We start from the raw sequence: 17,444 nt of genomic DNA, 5'->3' as shown, positions 1-17,444 counted from the left end.
AACTTTTCAGTCTGAGTGTGTGTGTGCATGCATGTATGAAGAGGAGAGTATTAATTTTTGTTCAGCAGTTCAAAAATTACTATAAAAATCCAAAAATCAAAGTTGCATATTTGTGGATATTCTTTAAGTGGTTGGGGCGCTTGTCCTTTCCAAAATGGCGGCGCCGTTAACGCATACATTTTTTTTTTGCATCTACGTCGTTGTATGTCTATGAGACTGGCAGCCGCTGACAGAATAAGTGGGAGGTTCCCGGAAAAACTGCTAACCGGAAGGGAAGGCCAGACCTCAAGAAGCAGAAGGCAGCCGCTGCCGATGAGGCCAGAAAAAGAAAAAAAAGTAATGTAAGTCAAATTACTCAAATTGATCGAACGTGTGTGAAGGGAGAAATGCGGCGATATTATGCACTAATGTGCCAAAAATATGTTGGCCATAATTTGGTCAAATCCGGTGTAATTTGTCAAGTGCGGGCTCAGCCGAAATGTCCATTAGACTGAATCGAGTGGGGCTACGAGCTTCTAGCCTTCAGAGCCCCAACTGTTTTGAAAATGTCCACAAAGCTGCGTAACAAACGCTGCTACTAATCACACGACATGGTCTCATGGCAGCAGCAGACACTAAAAAGGCCCAGAGTTTTTAACAGGCTGTGTTTAGCAGCTGGCGACGTGTATCCGAGCAAAGAAATGTCTTAATGACGTTTTGACACAGCGCTAACAAAGCTAATGCTATCAGAAATCAAGTTTCCCTTCAGCAGCGCAGCTTTGGTGTTTGTTATCGTTTCGGCTAATGCTAATGAGCTATAAACGTCAAACTGTTGAAGATTAAATCTTTTTGACCAACTGGTCCAAGTTCCAGTCAGTGTCACGTTAAAAGCCCTAAAACACCTCGTACATTAGCATATGAATATATTCATAAATAATCAATTATCTGTATTTATTTATCAAACAGGAAACTTGTCCAGTTAGGTTGAAGCAACGACTTAGCTTTTTGCTAAAGCTAACCACAAACTGAAAATATTTAAAATATTTTAACTTATGGTTGTGCAGACTTTAATGGTAAAGTTTAATGGGTTGGATTCAAAACTTAGGAGTGGAATAATTCATTTGAATGTTTTTTTAATTGAAGTTACAAAGAAGATCCTTTTCGTAAACTAAAAGTAAAATGCTGTCAAGAGCTTATCAAAGTCACTTATCAGTGTTTCTTTGTCAGTAGTGTCTGGAGGTAAATTTAAGCACACATTGGAATGAAAAATGCAGCATTTTGTACTGAAGTTTCTCTTTTATAGGTGTTTAAATTCACACAGACGTTTTTAGCTGTGTCATCTCATAATTTCAGCAGGCATGTTACTGTTCTGCACATTGCACTGTGCAAGGTATGTGTCTGCACGTGCGTTTGCTTACATTTGACACCAGATATTGTCACACACCACCAACCACCCTGTTTAGGGTTTATTAGCGGGAGCAGAGTACAGACTTTGGCACAGAGGAATTTCTGAGCTCATGTAGTCTTTATGACGTGTGGACTTTGTCCTCATAAAATGGCCACCCATTTTGGCAAACCAGTCATAATACTAAAAGCAGTGAATTAAAATAAGGGTTCTCTTTTTAATGTAGTACAATATTTTTCTATTAATAATGAATTCAAAATGTCATAAGACTGTGGAAGGTATGTTGTCATCCTGAGAGGTGCCTACAGTGGAAAAGTAGAGGAAAGTACAAGTTGTTGTTCATCCAAAATAGTAAAATCAGTTTTCAAGTTACTAAATTAATCAGTGTGGCAGATTTGATTCATATGAAAAAATAAAAGTCAGCATTTCTCTACTTGGTCATTGAGTTTTAGACACAGAAGTCACAAGCACAGGAAGTGCCTGTAATTTCCTATTGGCCTTGAAAAGTGCTTATGATTAGCTTCTTTGCTTCTTCTGTTATGTAAAACCTTCCTTTATTGGGACCTAAAACTTTGGAAGCACTTTGGATCCAAAGGGTTTTTGTTTTCCTTTTATATCTTAAAGCAATGCTCAATCTTTAGGCTTTTTATCGTCTCTGGGGAACATTTTACCTGGGACACCTAGCATCAGTGCACATTTAAAGTGTGAATGGGGCATTGTGAGACAAAAGGGAATGCAGCCTTTCTATCAGATCCCACCAGCTGTCACTGGACCCCGCCCTTTGTGAACAGCATATGTCTTCACTTGTTTTCACAAAACTTGTTCTGCAAGATCAATTTGCTGGACCACTTCTTAACCTTCTCAGACTCGAGGTGCCCTCAGTGTCCACTTGGAATGGAGCGCTCTGGAAACTAGTGTTGTCAAAAAAATCGATACCTAGATATAAATCGATACTAAAAGTGGTATCTAAATTAGATATTCCATCCCTGTGGTATCGATATTATGGACTATTATACACAGCCTTCTTCAAGTACACCGACACGCATGACAGCCAGATGCTGTAAAGCAGCCTCCGCCTCCCAGACAAACAGAAGAAGAAGACGCCGCATGGCTACATTGCAATTTCCCACGCGAGTTGTCTCCGATCCAAGTTTTGTCTGCCAAATAAATAAACAAAAACATAAACAGCGAATTTGGGAGGCGCTTCAAAGCCCAACTTAATTAGCATACCAAGTCCGACACGTAGTTGTATATTCACGCTCATGTGCTTAAAGGAAACTCCCGTTTATTGCAACCCGGACTTAATTTCTAGCATGCAGTACGTTTGTTTACTCACGCTGACAACTTTGGTGCTACTTGGATTCCCCGGGGTATTTAGATCCATCGGCGAATCGCTGTCAGTGTATATCCATATAACGGGTGCGGACGGGCACCCATGGTGCAGCCTCGAATTAAGACATTATCTGCACCAAAACATCTCAATGTCGAAAGGTTTTGTTAGGAATCATTAACGTGATTCCCCTGTTTGTTTGGAGCGGGTCTGGGATTTCTAGGCGTGAACAGACTAGCTGCGGCTAATTAACCGGCGCTTTTAATGACGTCACTGCCATGCGCCAATCTGTTTTTATTATGATTACCGGTAGATGTACCTTTGTCCTACTGTGGAGAAATTCATTTTCTCCCTTTATTGACCAACAGAGTTGTTCAAAAGTACAGAACAAAACATATGGCATTACATCTTATGACAAAAATGCACCTTAAACAGAGTTTAAGCAGCAAAACATCACTCTGCAAATAGTGTATATATAGTGAGACAATTCATGATTTAAAGTGTTAACTTTCACCAGTTTTTGTACGCACGTTTTAAAAAATGCTGATACTTGAAAGGTTTAAGCACTTTATACACTTAATTCTTAACATGAAATTTTTGCAATATAAATTGAGGAATGTTATTTTTTTTAATAAACTTGTTCAATAAATTGGTGTTTTTAAATAGCATCGAAATCGAGTATCGAGTTTTTTTTCCAGTATCGAATCGAGTTTGAAATTTTAGTATCGTGACAACCCTACTGGAAACTATTCAGATGAAATTTAAGGGAGGTAAACGTTTGACCTTTAGGCATGATCTTTAACAGCTTCACCCATTATCAATACACTATTTTTTAACTTGAGATGGGTGTTATAACTTTGCATTCATAAATGTTCTCGTTTAGGTTTTAAATGATCTGCAGTCCCTGCTGGTTGTTCACGCTGGCAGCAGAGCAAACAGGAGGCCATGATGAATATTTAACATCCTCTCCTGACTGCTCTTCTGCCTTTTCTCCCTGACCCACGTCCTGCAGTCTCTCTGACCTACTTCTTTGTGAAGGTTTCAATGCTTATTAGGGATGTCATCTAAGCATTAAATGCATGTTTTAAAATGTGTGAAGGAAGTCATTGACAGTGTTGTTGGTCTGTGGGTCAATCAGCTGCTGCTGCCCTTTATGGCCTAAATTCACTGGTGCTAATGTTTCTGCTGTGGCACTTAACAACCTTTACATTATTAATTAGAGATTTTCCATAAGTGTTTATATATTTTTGATATGAGGAAAAGTAATTTCTTGCTTATGCTAAAAGCAAAGAAAATTTGTGGACGACTACAAGACCAACTTTTTGTTTTTGTTCTAAGTAGGGTTGTGTTAATTAAGTAGGGTTGTGCTAATTATATTGCTACTAAATACTGATTTAAGCTCTAAACAATCCATCTATTTTGGTATGCCTTCTGTACATACAAATATCAATTTCCACGCCTTCTGAAGGCAAACCCACATGTCTTGTGGTGTCCTAAAAAGCCATCTTGACAAGTTTCAGAAAAATACACCTCCATTTCTCTCATTTACGACCCCAGCATTCTCTGTGGCTTTGGGCCCAGTCATATTTCCCCATATGGTTCTTTTCCCCAAACACACACACGCACACCGTGCACATTGGCTCCCTGTGCTTCCCAGGCACTTGTAGCAGCTCTTCTCTGCTTTTATAGTAGCTCTGACTGTTTGATTCTCATGATCTATCGCATGGCTCAAATGCAGATACACTGATTACTGTACTCTCCTTAAAATGTTAAATGTGCCACAGTGTTGTGTTTTTGTATAAAGTGGAGAACCAAATGCAGCGTGTTCCCAAGCTTACAGAGTAAACGTGTTAAATAGTGATTTCTATGTTGAGCAGAATAACCTTGCTGAGGATATTTTCACACTGGAGGAGACTTTATCTCCAATGACCTAGAAGTAGACTAATCCTGTTATCCAACACATAGTTTAAATTTATTTAATACTTCATGTCTTTTTTGCTACAAGAAAACAATCTGTTGCTCTGGAGAGGAACGTCTTGAGTAACTAGCTGTACAGACTTACTGTCCAAATGAACATAACGCTTCCTTTCCTTCCTCATTTTTGATGGTGTGAGCATAAATGAAAGTTCTTGTCAGCTAGCTACAGAGTGATTTGTTTTTAGCCCATAGTTGAACTTTTCTGCTACAAATGGAGGTGGGTGTACTTGTGTCAATCCTCCTTTAAGATGATGTCATGAGTAGAAAGATTTTAAAGCATGCTTAACTGTAATTTTCAAACATCTGTAGTGCATACTATAAATGTTTACTGCTACTCTTTCTATAGATGATATACTGCTGCATTGTAAAAAAATAAACATGTAAAGTTCTGAATATTTAATGGCCAAAGCTGTGATCTCCTGTCACATGCTAAAGATTAGACCCTGCTCAACAGCACGCTGAGCTAAAAGCCAGTAATCTACATGCAGTGATGCCATTCCTTTGGCTTCCTTCGTCCTAAACTTTCCTCTCCCCCACATCCCATCTTCATGTAGTTTTGTGACTGCGTCAAGTTGTCTGACGAAGCTGGATTTGTTGAACTCAGCAGTTAAATGTGTTCTGCAATCTTCACTTCCTGCTTTTAGCTGAGTTGTTTCCTGTCCATTCACCGAGCAGAAGCTGGCTGACCTCACAAGTATCACCTGCTTAAAAAAAAAAAAAACTAGACGCGGTTTTAGATGCTCATGTTTGGCTGATGAGCAGCAAACACATAACTGGTCTCATGTTGAAACCTCAAAACTTTATTTTTTAAAAGATTAAGGTGAATGAAATATAGTCAACCCTATGTTTTATTTACTCTTTGCGAAGTTGGTCCACATTTTTAAGTGTCTACATTTTTATAGCAACATGTTTGTGTGTGGGGGGGTAGGGGTTGGGGGGGGGGTCATTATGTAAAAGTCATAATACATGGAAACAGTCACGGGAATCTAAACTTGTTGAAGCAGAGATCTGTTCACAATTGACTCACAATATTTAAATATTCATGTCCTTGCTTTAGGATGTGTTTGGGTCAGACTTGATGTAGATTTGTTTCATTTTCATGTTTTAAATTGGTTCAAATTTTCATTCATCTTTATCCTGACTCCAGATCTATTTTAGATAATTTTGAGATGTGGGTTCAGGGGAAAAAAAATTATACACTGCTCATTAGGGCTGAACGATTCTGGAAAGTAATCTAATTGCATTTTTTTCTTCAATATTGCAATTGTGATTTAATTCATGATTATTTTCTCATATTTTTCAACTAACGGAAGCAAAAAAATTCTATGTAACTTGTACTGAATATAAACAAGTTTATGTATCTACAGATTTATCTACATATCATGTCAACAAGTAAACTCAAAATTTTGTATGTGAAGGTACAATGCTTTGCAGCCAGGAGCACATCCCTTGAAGGAGCATATGTATTAGCATCAACTATGAAAATTTATTAGCAGGAAAGAAGTGTTTACCATTTATTGAGGTCTTTTGTGTTTTGAGTTTTTGATGTCTTGTCCATGCAGAGCTTCCGTAGTTACATCGATAGCTGCTAGCCAAAACTCAGTGGAGTTATAGTCACTGACGGTTTTCTAGATTTACTAAAATATCTGTCTGTACTTACTTGATTTATGGCAGTTTTTACTTTTTCTTCAGACTCCAAATTTTATAATTTGGCACGTTCCTAATTTGTAATTTGTAAAATGTAGTCCGCGATATTACCATTAGCATCCCTATGGGTTTTTCCATGTATATTAGCATTGTGCTAACCACTTGCTGCCAGTCAAATTGCAGCCTTTGCAATTAGGAAATCCTTTTGACACATCGTAATTTAATTGCACATTGCAATTATTCATTCAGCCCTACTGCCCATCAAAAAACAAGTTTCCATCTGCATTCAACTAAGCAAATTGGTACGAGCCTCCTATTGGATAATTACAGCATGGCAAGTTATTTAACCTCAACTGGTGCAATGAGTTGTTTCTCGTTTCCTAAACAATCATGTGAAAAGATACATCTGGTGGTTGTGGAAAAGATGGTCTGTTTGAGAAGGGTCAGATAATTCGCATGCAGAGAAAGCAGAGAAACATCGAAGGAGATGCAGAAATGACTAAAATGGGTTTATGATCTGGGCTTGCTGCAGTTGGTCAGGTCTAGGTTCAGCAACAGGATGTGCTCTGAGAATGAGGTCATCTGACTACCTGAAAATACTGAATGACCAGGTTATTCCATCAATAGATGTTTTCTTCCCTGATCGTACGGGCTTATTCCAAGATGACAATGCCAGGATTCATGTGGGTCAAAGTGTTCAAGATTGTTTCAGGGAGCATGAGACATTTTCACACATGGATTGACCACCACAGAGTCCAGACCTGAACCCCAATGAGAATCTTTGGGATGTGCTGGAGAAGGCTTTGTGCAGCGGTCAGTCTCTGCAATCATCAATACAAGATCTTTGTGAAACATTACTGCAACACTGGATGGGAAGCTTATAGAAAAAAAGCCACAGCGAATGTGTGCTGTAGTCAAACAAAATATTAGTGTATGACCTTTTTTGGTGGTGACTTTGTTGGACGGGCAGTGTTGGCCTGTTTTGTGGGAATTATGACATCAAAGGGAACAAATTGTTATAGTTTAGCACGTTGTCTCTGTGCATAAGTGTTTCAAAAATGTCTCAATTTGGTCATCAGCCCATACCAAATTTGCATTTCTTGCAATTTCTTACTCGGAGAATAAGTGATGAGTTACAAGTGCTTGGAACAACTATTCACACCTTAAAGGAAATCTGTTATAAAATTTTCATTGAAGATAGTAAAATTTACTGCGGCGTGACGGTGAGGCTGCGAGTCTCACGTAAGGCAATCAGTTACCCTTGCAAATGTTTTTTAAGACTTTTTTTTTTTTTTTTTGAAAATTCCTCGCAACATTCTCTGCTCATTGAGATACTGGTTTTCATGTCTGCCACCCAAGTCAAACCAGTATTTCACTGGGCTGGGCTACCAAGATTAAGAAAAATATGTTAACCCTCTCAGTCTCAATAAGTTTTGATAAAAGGACGAACAACTGAGTCCTTCAGAGGTACTTCTGAGTTAAAAAATGCTCATGAAATACGTGTGTGGAGTAACCAGGTAGGCAGGTTTTAATGCTGCAAATCTGCAACGCCTGCCTCCAGAGGATTAAAGAGCGAGTTCAATGAAAAAACCATTTTAGTTATTATTCTTAATACATGATCAATCATGCTGAGTTTCACATGCAGATGAACGTGAAAATGGTTTTCCACCACTATTTATTGCATTAGCTGCACCCCCCCCCCCCAAAAAAAAAAAAAACAGGAATTAGAAAAGCCACTCGAATGCATGTCACCTTGTCAAAATAGCATCCCATCTTGACTTGTGAAAGGGAAGGCTGTTGTTGGTTTATCATCTAGGAAATGGCAGAGAATGTCTCAGCCAAGTAGAAGCTAACCGTTAGCATTAGCAACTCTTGCAGAGCTTTTTCCCCACCGAGATCCACTCATGAGACATTTATTAATGCTAGAGACCAGTGCTAATGTACTGATAAACAAGTCAACTTGGTCCTTAAAACTTTCTTCATTTTCGTAGTACGAGTCGCAGGGCCCCACTGTTGCTTCTGGAATTTTGAACATGTTCGATACAAATTTAGTAACTGAGTTACTTGTTGGCGGCTTCTGGAACTTTTGAGTTTAGTTTCTGTGAACCAAAGTGTGTGAAATGTGAGAGAGCTTTGGAAGAACAACATGAAGACAGTTTGTGACTAAACTAGAATAAGGAGGAAGGACACTGAGCACATTTTCGAAGCTGTGGCAATGATGTTTTTGCAGTTTTGATTAATCAACAGGGTGTAAGTCAGCCAAGTGAGTTAATGGCTTTGATATGTGCAGCCGTGGGAGCCAAACGGGGCACAATTGAAGCTCTTGTTTATACTAAACAAAGTAAACTATCACCTTGTCACCACCGTGCTGAGGCTCAACACAGTTTGATGTTGTAAAGTTTTTGATAACGAGCCAAAAAAAAAGCTCTTGTACACTTTCTAGTTGCTTAGATTGTGCTTGCTTAGCAAAAACTTGTTTTCTTTGTGTTTTCCAGTTCCAACAAGTGAGGCATCATCTTCCTCCATAAGAACCAGCTGCATGAGCTGAACTTACCTGGTCGGCTTCACCATCCTCCTGCACTAAGCACGGCCCTTTAGTCACCCACACACCCTCTTCCCCTCCGCAGAGTTTATTTTTCAGTTTTCGACATTTCAACATGGCAGGTCGAGGCGGACCAGCACGGACCAACGGCACCGCAGCGAGCAACAAGATCTGTCAGTTTAAACTGGTGCTGCTGGGAGAGTCGGCAGTGGGGAAGTCCAGCCTGGTGCTGCGTTTTGTCAAAGGCCAGTTCCACGAGTACCAGGAGAGCACTATTGGAGGTGAGAGAGGTGGTAGTTTCATTTGTGTGTGTCCACACACACACACACACACACACACACACACGTTTGTCGTGTTGTGGGAAAGCATTCATTGTGTTTGGAGTCAAACTGATGGTTACAAGAATGTCTGAGAGTTTGAAGTTTGTAACGATCAAAAAAATTTTGTGAAACCCAAATCAACACTTTCTCTCCATAGTCTGTAAAGTATTTCCTTTATTCCAGATCCACGATAGGTTTGTATCTATTGGACTATGTCGAACCCTCGATTAAAAACTAAAGTACTGAAGCAGATCACAGCATGTTCCTACCAGCACACTGGAACTGATACCTTACAGGTTTTCGTCATTTCAGTCCGCAGTTCAAGCAGAAAGAGGACCAGTAAAACCTGTTTTTAAAGAGGAAAAGCTGACTCGGCAGAATTCTGGACTTCTTATCCATAAACGGGCATATTGAATTTTCTTTTTGTTTTCTATGATTTCTTGGAATACATTTTATAAATGAAAGCTCTTTGTGGGTCCAGTGAGGGTATTGGAAACAAAAAGGTGTGTGTGTGTGTGGGGGGGGGGGGGGGGGAGAGGAATGTTAAACTTATTGTTTTTGTAACTTTTACAATGGGAAACGTTGAACAAACATTAAGCAGATTTTTCAGAGAAAGCTGTAATTTTTCCTCAGAGTTTGAAACATAATCAGTGGTAGAGTTGTGTTGCTGTTATCCAGTCAGAGGCAAGATGTCCAAAAATCAGGAAATGGGAATCCAGATCCTGCTGCCTGAAGCCACTTTCTCCTCCAGCTTATCCTGATTCAGGTGGAGGTACATCCACAACTGATTACTTCAAGCTAGCCCTTACAGCTAACTAACTGTTACACTGAGGTCAAGTTTGATGTGGCAGTGATGAGTCGTTCACTGACTCTGACTTTTAAGGATCCATACCAACCTCTTTAACTCAGCTGTGAATTGGCTGATTTCACTTCATCTCCAACTATAGTGAAGATTTTTTTTCCTGATTGACTTGAACACATCTAGAAGTAAAAAGTTAAACATGGAAAATCAGTGATTGGCGGTGTGAATTAGAGCATAGTCAGCATTTCGTTTCTGTGCTGAACCTGTGGTCAGCTGCACGGCCGGTTAAAGATTAAAAGCTTTAAAGTCTGAGCTCAGTACGAAAGAGTCAATTTCCTCATCATGTGAGAACCAGCTGATCATGTCAGAGGAATTCACTAGAGCTTCTCTTCATGAACTGGAATGTTCTTCATGTCTGTGTTTCTCAACTCGATCCTTTATCTGATGTCTGATCACGATCTGAAGTCACATACATTGAGATTTATCAGCTTGTAAAAGTTCATAATTAGCATGACTACAGATCAGGCGTTGGTACGTCGCATATATGACGTCACCACAGAATCTCCTCCCCTAGCGTAGCTGCTACTTACCACATGGCCACATTTATGGTGGCTCTTTCCTCCTGAAGGAAGGATTTGAAGTTTGCCAAACTTACAGCCAGTTTTCCTCTTCTCTTCTCCGTTTGTGGTTTGATGGCGTCAATTTGGTGATGTGCATTTGTAGTCTTGGATTTAATTTCCCACAAAACCTAAAATAACTGTTGCCTTGTTAATAAATCAGAGCTTTCTTAGCATCAGAATGAGTCTTTAAAATTTACTGACATCATATGTGAAATCCATAATGCTTAAAAAAAAGGGTTAGAAAATGGCGTTTTTAGCCCCGTTGACTTGCATTTTTTTTCTTTTTTTTCCTTCCGGGGACCCATGGTCCGGAAATAGCCTTAAGCTCCCTATAGAGAATTTATTGTTGCAGATCTGTGCATCAGTCAGATTTTCACAAAAGCACATTGTGAATTTCTTAACAGAGTGGACACTTATGGAGCATTCAGTCTATTCTACACAATATATAAAATTTTGAGAATATTTTTTGCCCAGTCTCCTGCACAAGAACTCCCGCACGTCTTGTCATGTTTTAGTCACCTAAGAGCTTTTTTTGGCTAGTCGTCATCTCGTTTTCATTAGGAGAAAGAGGTATTGATGAAATAAATTGGTCCTCGTCATGGCGGATGAAGACACTGGACTCCAGGTGTTTTAACGGTTTCACCAGCACAAACTAAAATGGTTGCTTGTTTTTATATTTGTTGCAGTATTTTCTTGTGAACCTTTACTACTCGAGTCTTGCTTTGGATAAAAGTCTTAATACTTCCTGGTTTCTGACGTCTTTTTTTCCTCAGCTGCCTTCCTCACGCAGACGGTATGTTTGGACGATACAACAGTCAAGTTTGAGATTTGGGACACTGCTGGACAAGAGCGATATCACAGCTTGGCACCAATGTACTACAGAGGAGCTCAGGCTGCCATTGTTGTCTTTGATATCACCAACACAGTAAGTAGAGTTGACCTTAGCCTAGGGATGAGTACCCAATACGGTACTTTTTAAGGCACCGACCGAATTCTAGTACAGACTGAATACCGATTCATGCCATATGAAACGGTGCCTTGTTTCGGTACTTGTGCCACGCGCAAGAGCATAATGTCAGCCACTGTGGGCGAGCTGTAAACAAAGAGAGGAAGCGTTCTGAAGTTTGGGCCCACTTCACTAAATGCGATGGGCTATTGGGTGATGATGTAACCAGCAATAAAGATCTGAGGTTGAGGCATCTTAATCTGCTCCAGCAGCTAAATAAACTGTTTAAGATAACGTTAGCTTGACAGTTTAGTTTTTGTTTTACATAGCTAATGGTGCGTTCACTTTCTCCTCAGAAATTCCAACTTCCGAGTAGGAAAAATAAACAGTTTGAAAATGAACGGCAAAAGGAACGATGATGCACAGTAAATTTAGTTCACAGCAAAGATGTTTGCTTCAGTGTAATTTGTAGTTTATAAAACTACAAGGACCCACCATCACAGTTTGTCCAGAAGAGAAAGGAGAGGAAAAGGAGTACATGGAGCTGGGTTTAGTTTGTGGAACACCACAATATTATAATACAAACTGTTGTACGTGTCAACGTTTGCTTTAGTTTCATTTGTAGTTTATAATATGTGGTCTCCTCATCAGAGTTATTCCAGAGGGCATAGAAGAGGATTAGGAATACATGAGCTGGGTTTGTTTTTGCATAATTTAGAAACGGTTGTTGTTAAAGGTTTCCATAATAAAGAATTTTATACAACACTACGATGAAAAAAATACAAACAGTTGTATGTTATCATATTTATCAAATATGGTTATATATTGGAAAAATAATATATATGTAATTAAAAAAGTGATTTAAATAATTATTAAACACTTGCTTTGGATAAAAGTCTTAATACTTCCTGGTTTCTGACATCAAAGGTACCCTTCCCTACCTTAGCCAGACACGGGCAAAGGACACTAACCTGCAGCTACAGAGCTTTGCTCTTGTAATATAAAGCAACATACAAAGCTGCATCAGAGATTTAAAAAGCTTTATTCTTTTAAAGGATACATTCACACGTGCAAAGAACTGGGTGAAAGAGCTGCAGCGACAAGCCAGTCCCAACATCGTTATCGCTCTGGCAGGAAACAAAGCTGACCTGGCCAGCAAGAGGGCTGTAGACTTCCAGGTAAGGACGAACGAACGCTGTCAGTTTGTCCACCAGGTCATTATGTTCTCATTCCTTCACTTTGTTTCTTAGGAAGCACAGGCGTACGCTGACGACAACAGTTTGCTCTTCATGGAAACTTCAGCCAAAACGGCCATGAATGTCAATGAGATCTTTATGGCTATAGGTGAGTTCTCCTCAGAATAGAAACTGATAGTTTGTTAATCATTTAGATAAGCTGCAATTTAATCAGCAGTTATCTGGATTAATAGTTAACATTTTAGTTTTTTAATTATTTTCATTTCAGAACACAACTGAGTAATGCTTGGCTTGATTTCATAGAACTCACTTTAGGTCGATGCCTTCAGATTTTTAAATGATTATAGTAGCGTTCTGTTGTGTTTGATTGGATTTTTACCTCTTATCTCAAGTGTGTGTGTATATATTAATTAGGGTGAGACTTGATTAACTCATTCACTGCCAGCCATTTCCTGATCGCTAACGGCCTTCGCTGCCAGCGTTTCTCACCGTTTTTACAGTTTTTTTAAGAGTCACATAACGTTTCGCTCTAGGATGATGTCGACACCAAAACAAAGCGAAGACTCACCTCTTACATCAGGAAGAATCCACGTGTTTCGAGCGTTATCCGTTCTTTCATAATCCGTTGTTGAATTGTGATCGGCAGAAGCTTTTCCGATTCGCGCCTCATTTTCTTTACAGGAACGGCCCTAAACGATCTCCTAATACATGGATGGTCTGCTTCCTGATCATGTGACGTGTGACGTATGCGGATGAAGATCGGCTTCAGGGCTGAGATGTGTGTTCTCTTAGCGCGGGGGCTCGTTCTGATGCTCAAACAGTAAAAAAATGCAAATGGCAGTGAATGAGTTAAAAAAATGAATTTAATTAAATAGAGGCTATGTTATAAATTAATCTTAATTAATCACATTTTAATCGTTCGGGTAAATGTGCCCTCAGAGCAATTTTTTAAATGAAAAATAATGAGGCAGAGAATCAAACATTAGACATGATTATTATTACTTTAAACTAAAGCTTTTTAATTTCCAAAAAATGCATTTAATTATTCAGATGTCACTGTGTGATATGTTGGGCTGTAGCGAAGCGTCAATGACGTCGACGGCTCGATTCTAAAACCTTGTCCACGTCAGATCCGGTAGTCGACGCACCACGCCCACTTGTTGCATCCCCAGGAGTTTGTAAATAGAGGAGGGATCTGCATGTTTTTCCTCTAGTTCGCCCTCTTCTCCGCCTTCACTAACATCTCCGCCAAATACCGAAGACCCGGAATAATGTCCATCCGCTACTAGATTCCTTTCCTGTTTTGCCCGCCTTCGTCTCCCGGCACAACAACTTCCGGGGTCAGATGCGCTGCTCCGTCTCTACCGCAGATGTAGAAAATCACCGGGAGCGTTTCTCCCTTCATTAAGGAGCTTCTTTCAGACATTAGGAGAGCTGTTTTGGTGGTAGCAGTCTCTCCTCTGTGCTGGTCTGTTTGCTGCTGGGTGTTTTTGGTTTATTTAAACTTGGTAACTTGAACGTAACGTTGGTAAAGCTACTGTTAGCATTTTCGCTAACAGCTTCTTGCGTTTGGATAAGCTGTTACGTTTTGGTTTAGAGTTCATCTTTTTTGTGGCGTAGATCTCCCTTTTGTTACATTTAGAGTGTTGTGGGTTTTCGGTTTAGTTTAAAATATCACCTTGAGTTTGGTTTAACCACCCAGTTTAGAGTTTGGACCTTTGGAGATCCTTATTTTGGTCCAGAACCCAGTAATCTTTGCCCAGTGGGACATCCCTAGTTATTTGTACCGTTGTTTTAATTCCCCACAGGCAGAATTAGTTTTATTATTCCCAACCTGTGGATGGAAAGGTTTATGTTTTTTTTGTAATTGTAAATAAACCTGATCATCATTTTAACTTTTAAATCCCGTTGTTGTCCCTTCCTTTTTGCACACGAGCCAAACTCCCCAGGAAGAGTCGTAACACCACTCGCCTCACGCACATAAGTGACCAAAACAAAGCAGCATGGAGACACTCCGTCTCCAACCACCTCTCAGGCAGCAGCCTGCACTCCCAAGTTCTACACGTCACCAGAACATAACCAACCAACACAATAAAAGCAGTGTTTTACAAAATGGAAGGCCTGTAGTGTTTATTCTCTTACAGTAACACTTTATCAATTTTTTAGAGGAATTTATTTGAGATTTTTTTGGTTTTTATTAACTGTGCAATAGAAAAATAATCATTAGATTAATTGTCTAAATAGTCATTAGAATAGTCGACTATTCGATAAAATAATCATCAGAATAATCATTTTAAAAATAATCGTTTACCCCCAGCCCTGATATGAAACAAGACCAAATATACTAAAATGCATAACTGCAAATAGACAACACCTGTAAAGGGTCCCTGAGCCTTTATATTGTCTCTCTGTCTAGTTGAATTACTGAAATAAGTGGACTTTGCACCAGATCCTAATTTTTCCAGTTTCACTTGTTTGTATAATTGGGTATTTTTATTAACATTTCTATTACTCATAATGTAGTAAAAACACATTTATAAATAAAAGTCCTTAACTCGTTCACTGCCGGCCATTTCCTGATCAGAAAAGCTCTTCGCTGCCAGCGTTTTTTAGTGTTTCACTGTTTGAGTCACAAAACGTTGTGCTCTGTGAAGTTAATGCCGATACTACTAAAACAAAGTAGAGACTCACCTCTTACATCAGGAAGAATCTTCGCATTTCGAGCCTTATCCGTTCTTTTATAATCCGTTTTCGAATTGATTGGCAGAAGCTTTTCCGGTTTTCCGGCAGTAAATGGGTGAAAAATGACAGAACAGGCACAACTATGATCTAGGATTTAAATTTACTAACTTTTAACACCAGAGCAGGCGTGACATATTCTGGCTATGATCAAGAGCACCAACTGGTTCCAGTTGGATGAATGGAGGAGGATGATGGGAAGATGAAACATCATGACGGGGAATTAATGATCTGCCTGCCTGCAGCAGCAAATCTGGTGTGATCTGATGGGACCTTCCTTACATGGGAAGTCCCGCTGTCCCACCAAGAAGGGGATGCTGCAGACCTGCAGATTCACGCCTGCAGCAGCGAATCTGGTGTGATCTCCAGCCTGAACACAACTTTCTCGTTCCTCGCTGCCCCGATGCGCTTAAACATCTGCCCCTTTAGCTCTCCATCAGCTGATGACCGCTTCAACACACCTCGCTGCTATATATATATATATATCTGAAGGAGTACAACAATACGCCAGTGTTTTATTCGTGGACAGAAACGATGAGAAACATGGATTTAGAGCTGTCTATTGCACAAAGAGGCGGAGGAGAATGAGGGACAAATTTGTCCGTGTTAAAAAGTTTCTAAAATACATAAACGATGTAAACACAATAGTAAGTGCACTAATGTGGACCAGTTACATGACTGTAATGGTGGCAGGATACCCTTGAAAAGCGCTGCGCCCTCTGTTGTCCTGGTTGGGAATTACTTTACAACACTCCAGGTGGGGAGACCAGAAATCGGCTGACGAAGTCTGAAGTGAAAACCTTTCTGTCGATGCATGTGCACGACTCCATGCTTGAGTTAATGGAGTCATATAAATCGGGCTTAACTGATCAAAGCAGTAACAAAGACTACTTGTGCTTTGGTTCCATTGAGTGGAACGGTTAAACGATTAACTCTTTAGGTTAAAAAGTGGTCATTTAAAGTTGTGTATTGTGAAATAAAGTGGTTATTTTTGTATTCCACAACAGCCAAGAAGCTTCCGAAGAACGAGCCTCAGGGTGGAGCGGCCACTGGTGGACGAGCCAGAGGTGGCGTGGACCTGCAGGAGGCAGCGCCGCAGGGTCGAAGCGGCCAGTGCTGTGGGGGTGGGAACTAAACTAAAGCATTGAGTCAGCTGACCCAACCAATCTACAGCTTCGATCAACCAGACCAGAAATCAGCCAGCTGTCAAACAACATCCTGCTGGTCAGTCCAGCTACCCTCACAACACCAGTTAACTGTTTGTCCATCGAGTCCACTGGCCAGTAAAGAGCCACATGATTCTGGCTGATGACCCCCCCCCCCCCCCCCCCCCCCACCAAATCGACCAAGAAATCAACCCTATAGGCCGAATTACAGAATCATGTTTTTACCCCAGGACTTGTCGATCCATGACTTCTTTTTTGATGAACATTTGACGTCACCTTGGCGGGAAACAAAAAAATAATTCCCATTTATGGAAGGAGGAAAAAACCCACGTCATTACCAACTGCACTTAATAGGATCGTCTTGTTCACTTCTGTGTTTGTGTAGAGGAAAATAAATTAACAGGATGGAGTAAAAAAGGCTTTGTCTTTTCGCTGCTAGTCCTCGCTTTGACAGCGCACTATTAATGTCTCATATGTGTCAGAGCAAGGTTTCTGCAGCGTCCCTTTCTGACTGGGTCCTGATCAGCTAGACGAGACTAGAGGTTTCCACCGGGAGAGCACCAGACGGACAGATTTCTTTCCTTATAGAGCTCTGTAGATTGATTAATATTGTTATTGCTATTATTACTGTTTCTTTTGACACAAGCTGGTCAGTATGATTTTTTTAAAACCTTCACTCCAAAGGTTTTAGTCATTCATCTGTTATCAGACCATATGCAGTAAATTAAACTAACCCTTTCACCTGTAATGTAATTTTAGCATTCATGTAATCTTT

The 17,444-nt window shown here is 39.9% G+C and overlaps 1 protein-coding gene across 1 annotated transcript; it reads left to right on the top strand.

Moving 5' to 3' along the window:
• Positions 1-202: 202 nt before the first annotated feature.
• Positions 203-16,837, top strand: rab5c (RAB5C, member RAS oncogene family). Its single transcript, XM_015953868.3, has 6 exons — positions 203-341; positions 8,834-9,161; positions 11,396-11,547; positions 12,624-12,746; positions 12,819-12,912; positions 16,511-16,837. Exons 2-6 carry the CDS (start codon positions 8,996-8,998, stop codon positions 16,636-16,638), a joined length of 663 nt encoding a protein of 220 aa, XP_015809354.1. The 5' UTR covers positions 203-341; positions 8,834-8,995; the 3' UTR covers positions 16,639-16,837.
• Positions 16,838-17,444: the final 607 nt, after the last annotated feature.

Source organism: Nothobranchius furzeri, chromosome 5 (genome assembly GCF_043380555.1).
Source record: "Nothobranchius furzeri strain GRZ-AD chromosome 5, NfurGRZ-RIMD1, whole genome shotgun sequence".
Taxonomy (NCBI): Eukaryota; Metazoa; Chordata; class Actinopteri; order Cyprinodontiformes; family Nothobranchiidae; genus Nothobranchius; species Nothobranchius furzeri.
This window is presented reverse-complemented; position numbering and strand designations above follow the sequence as displayed.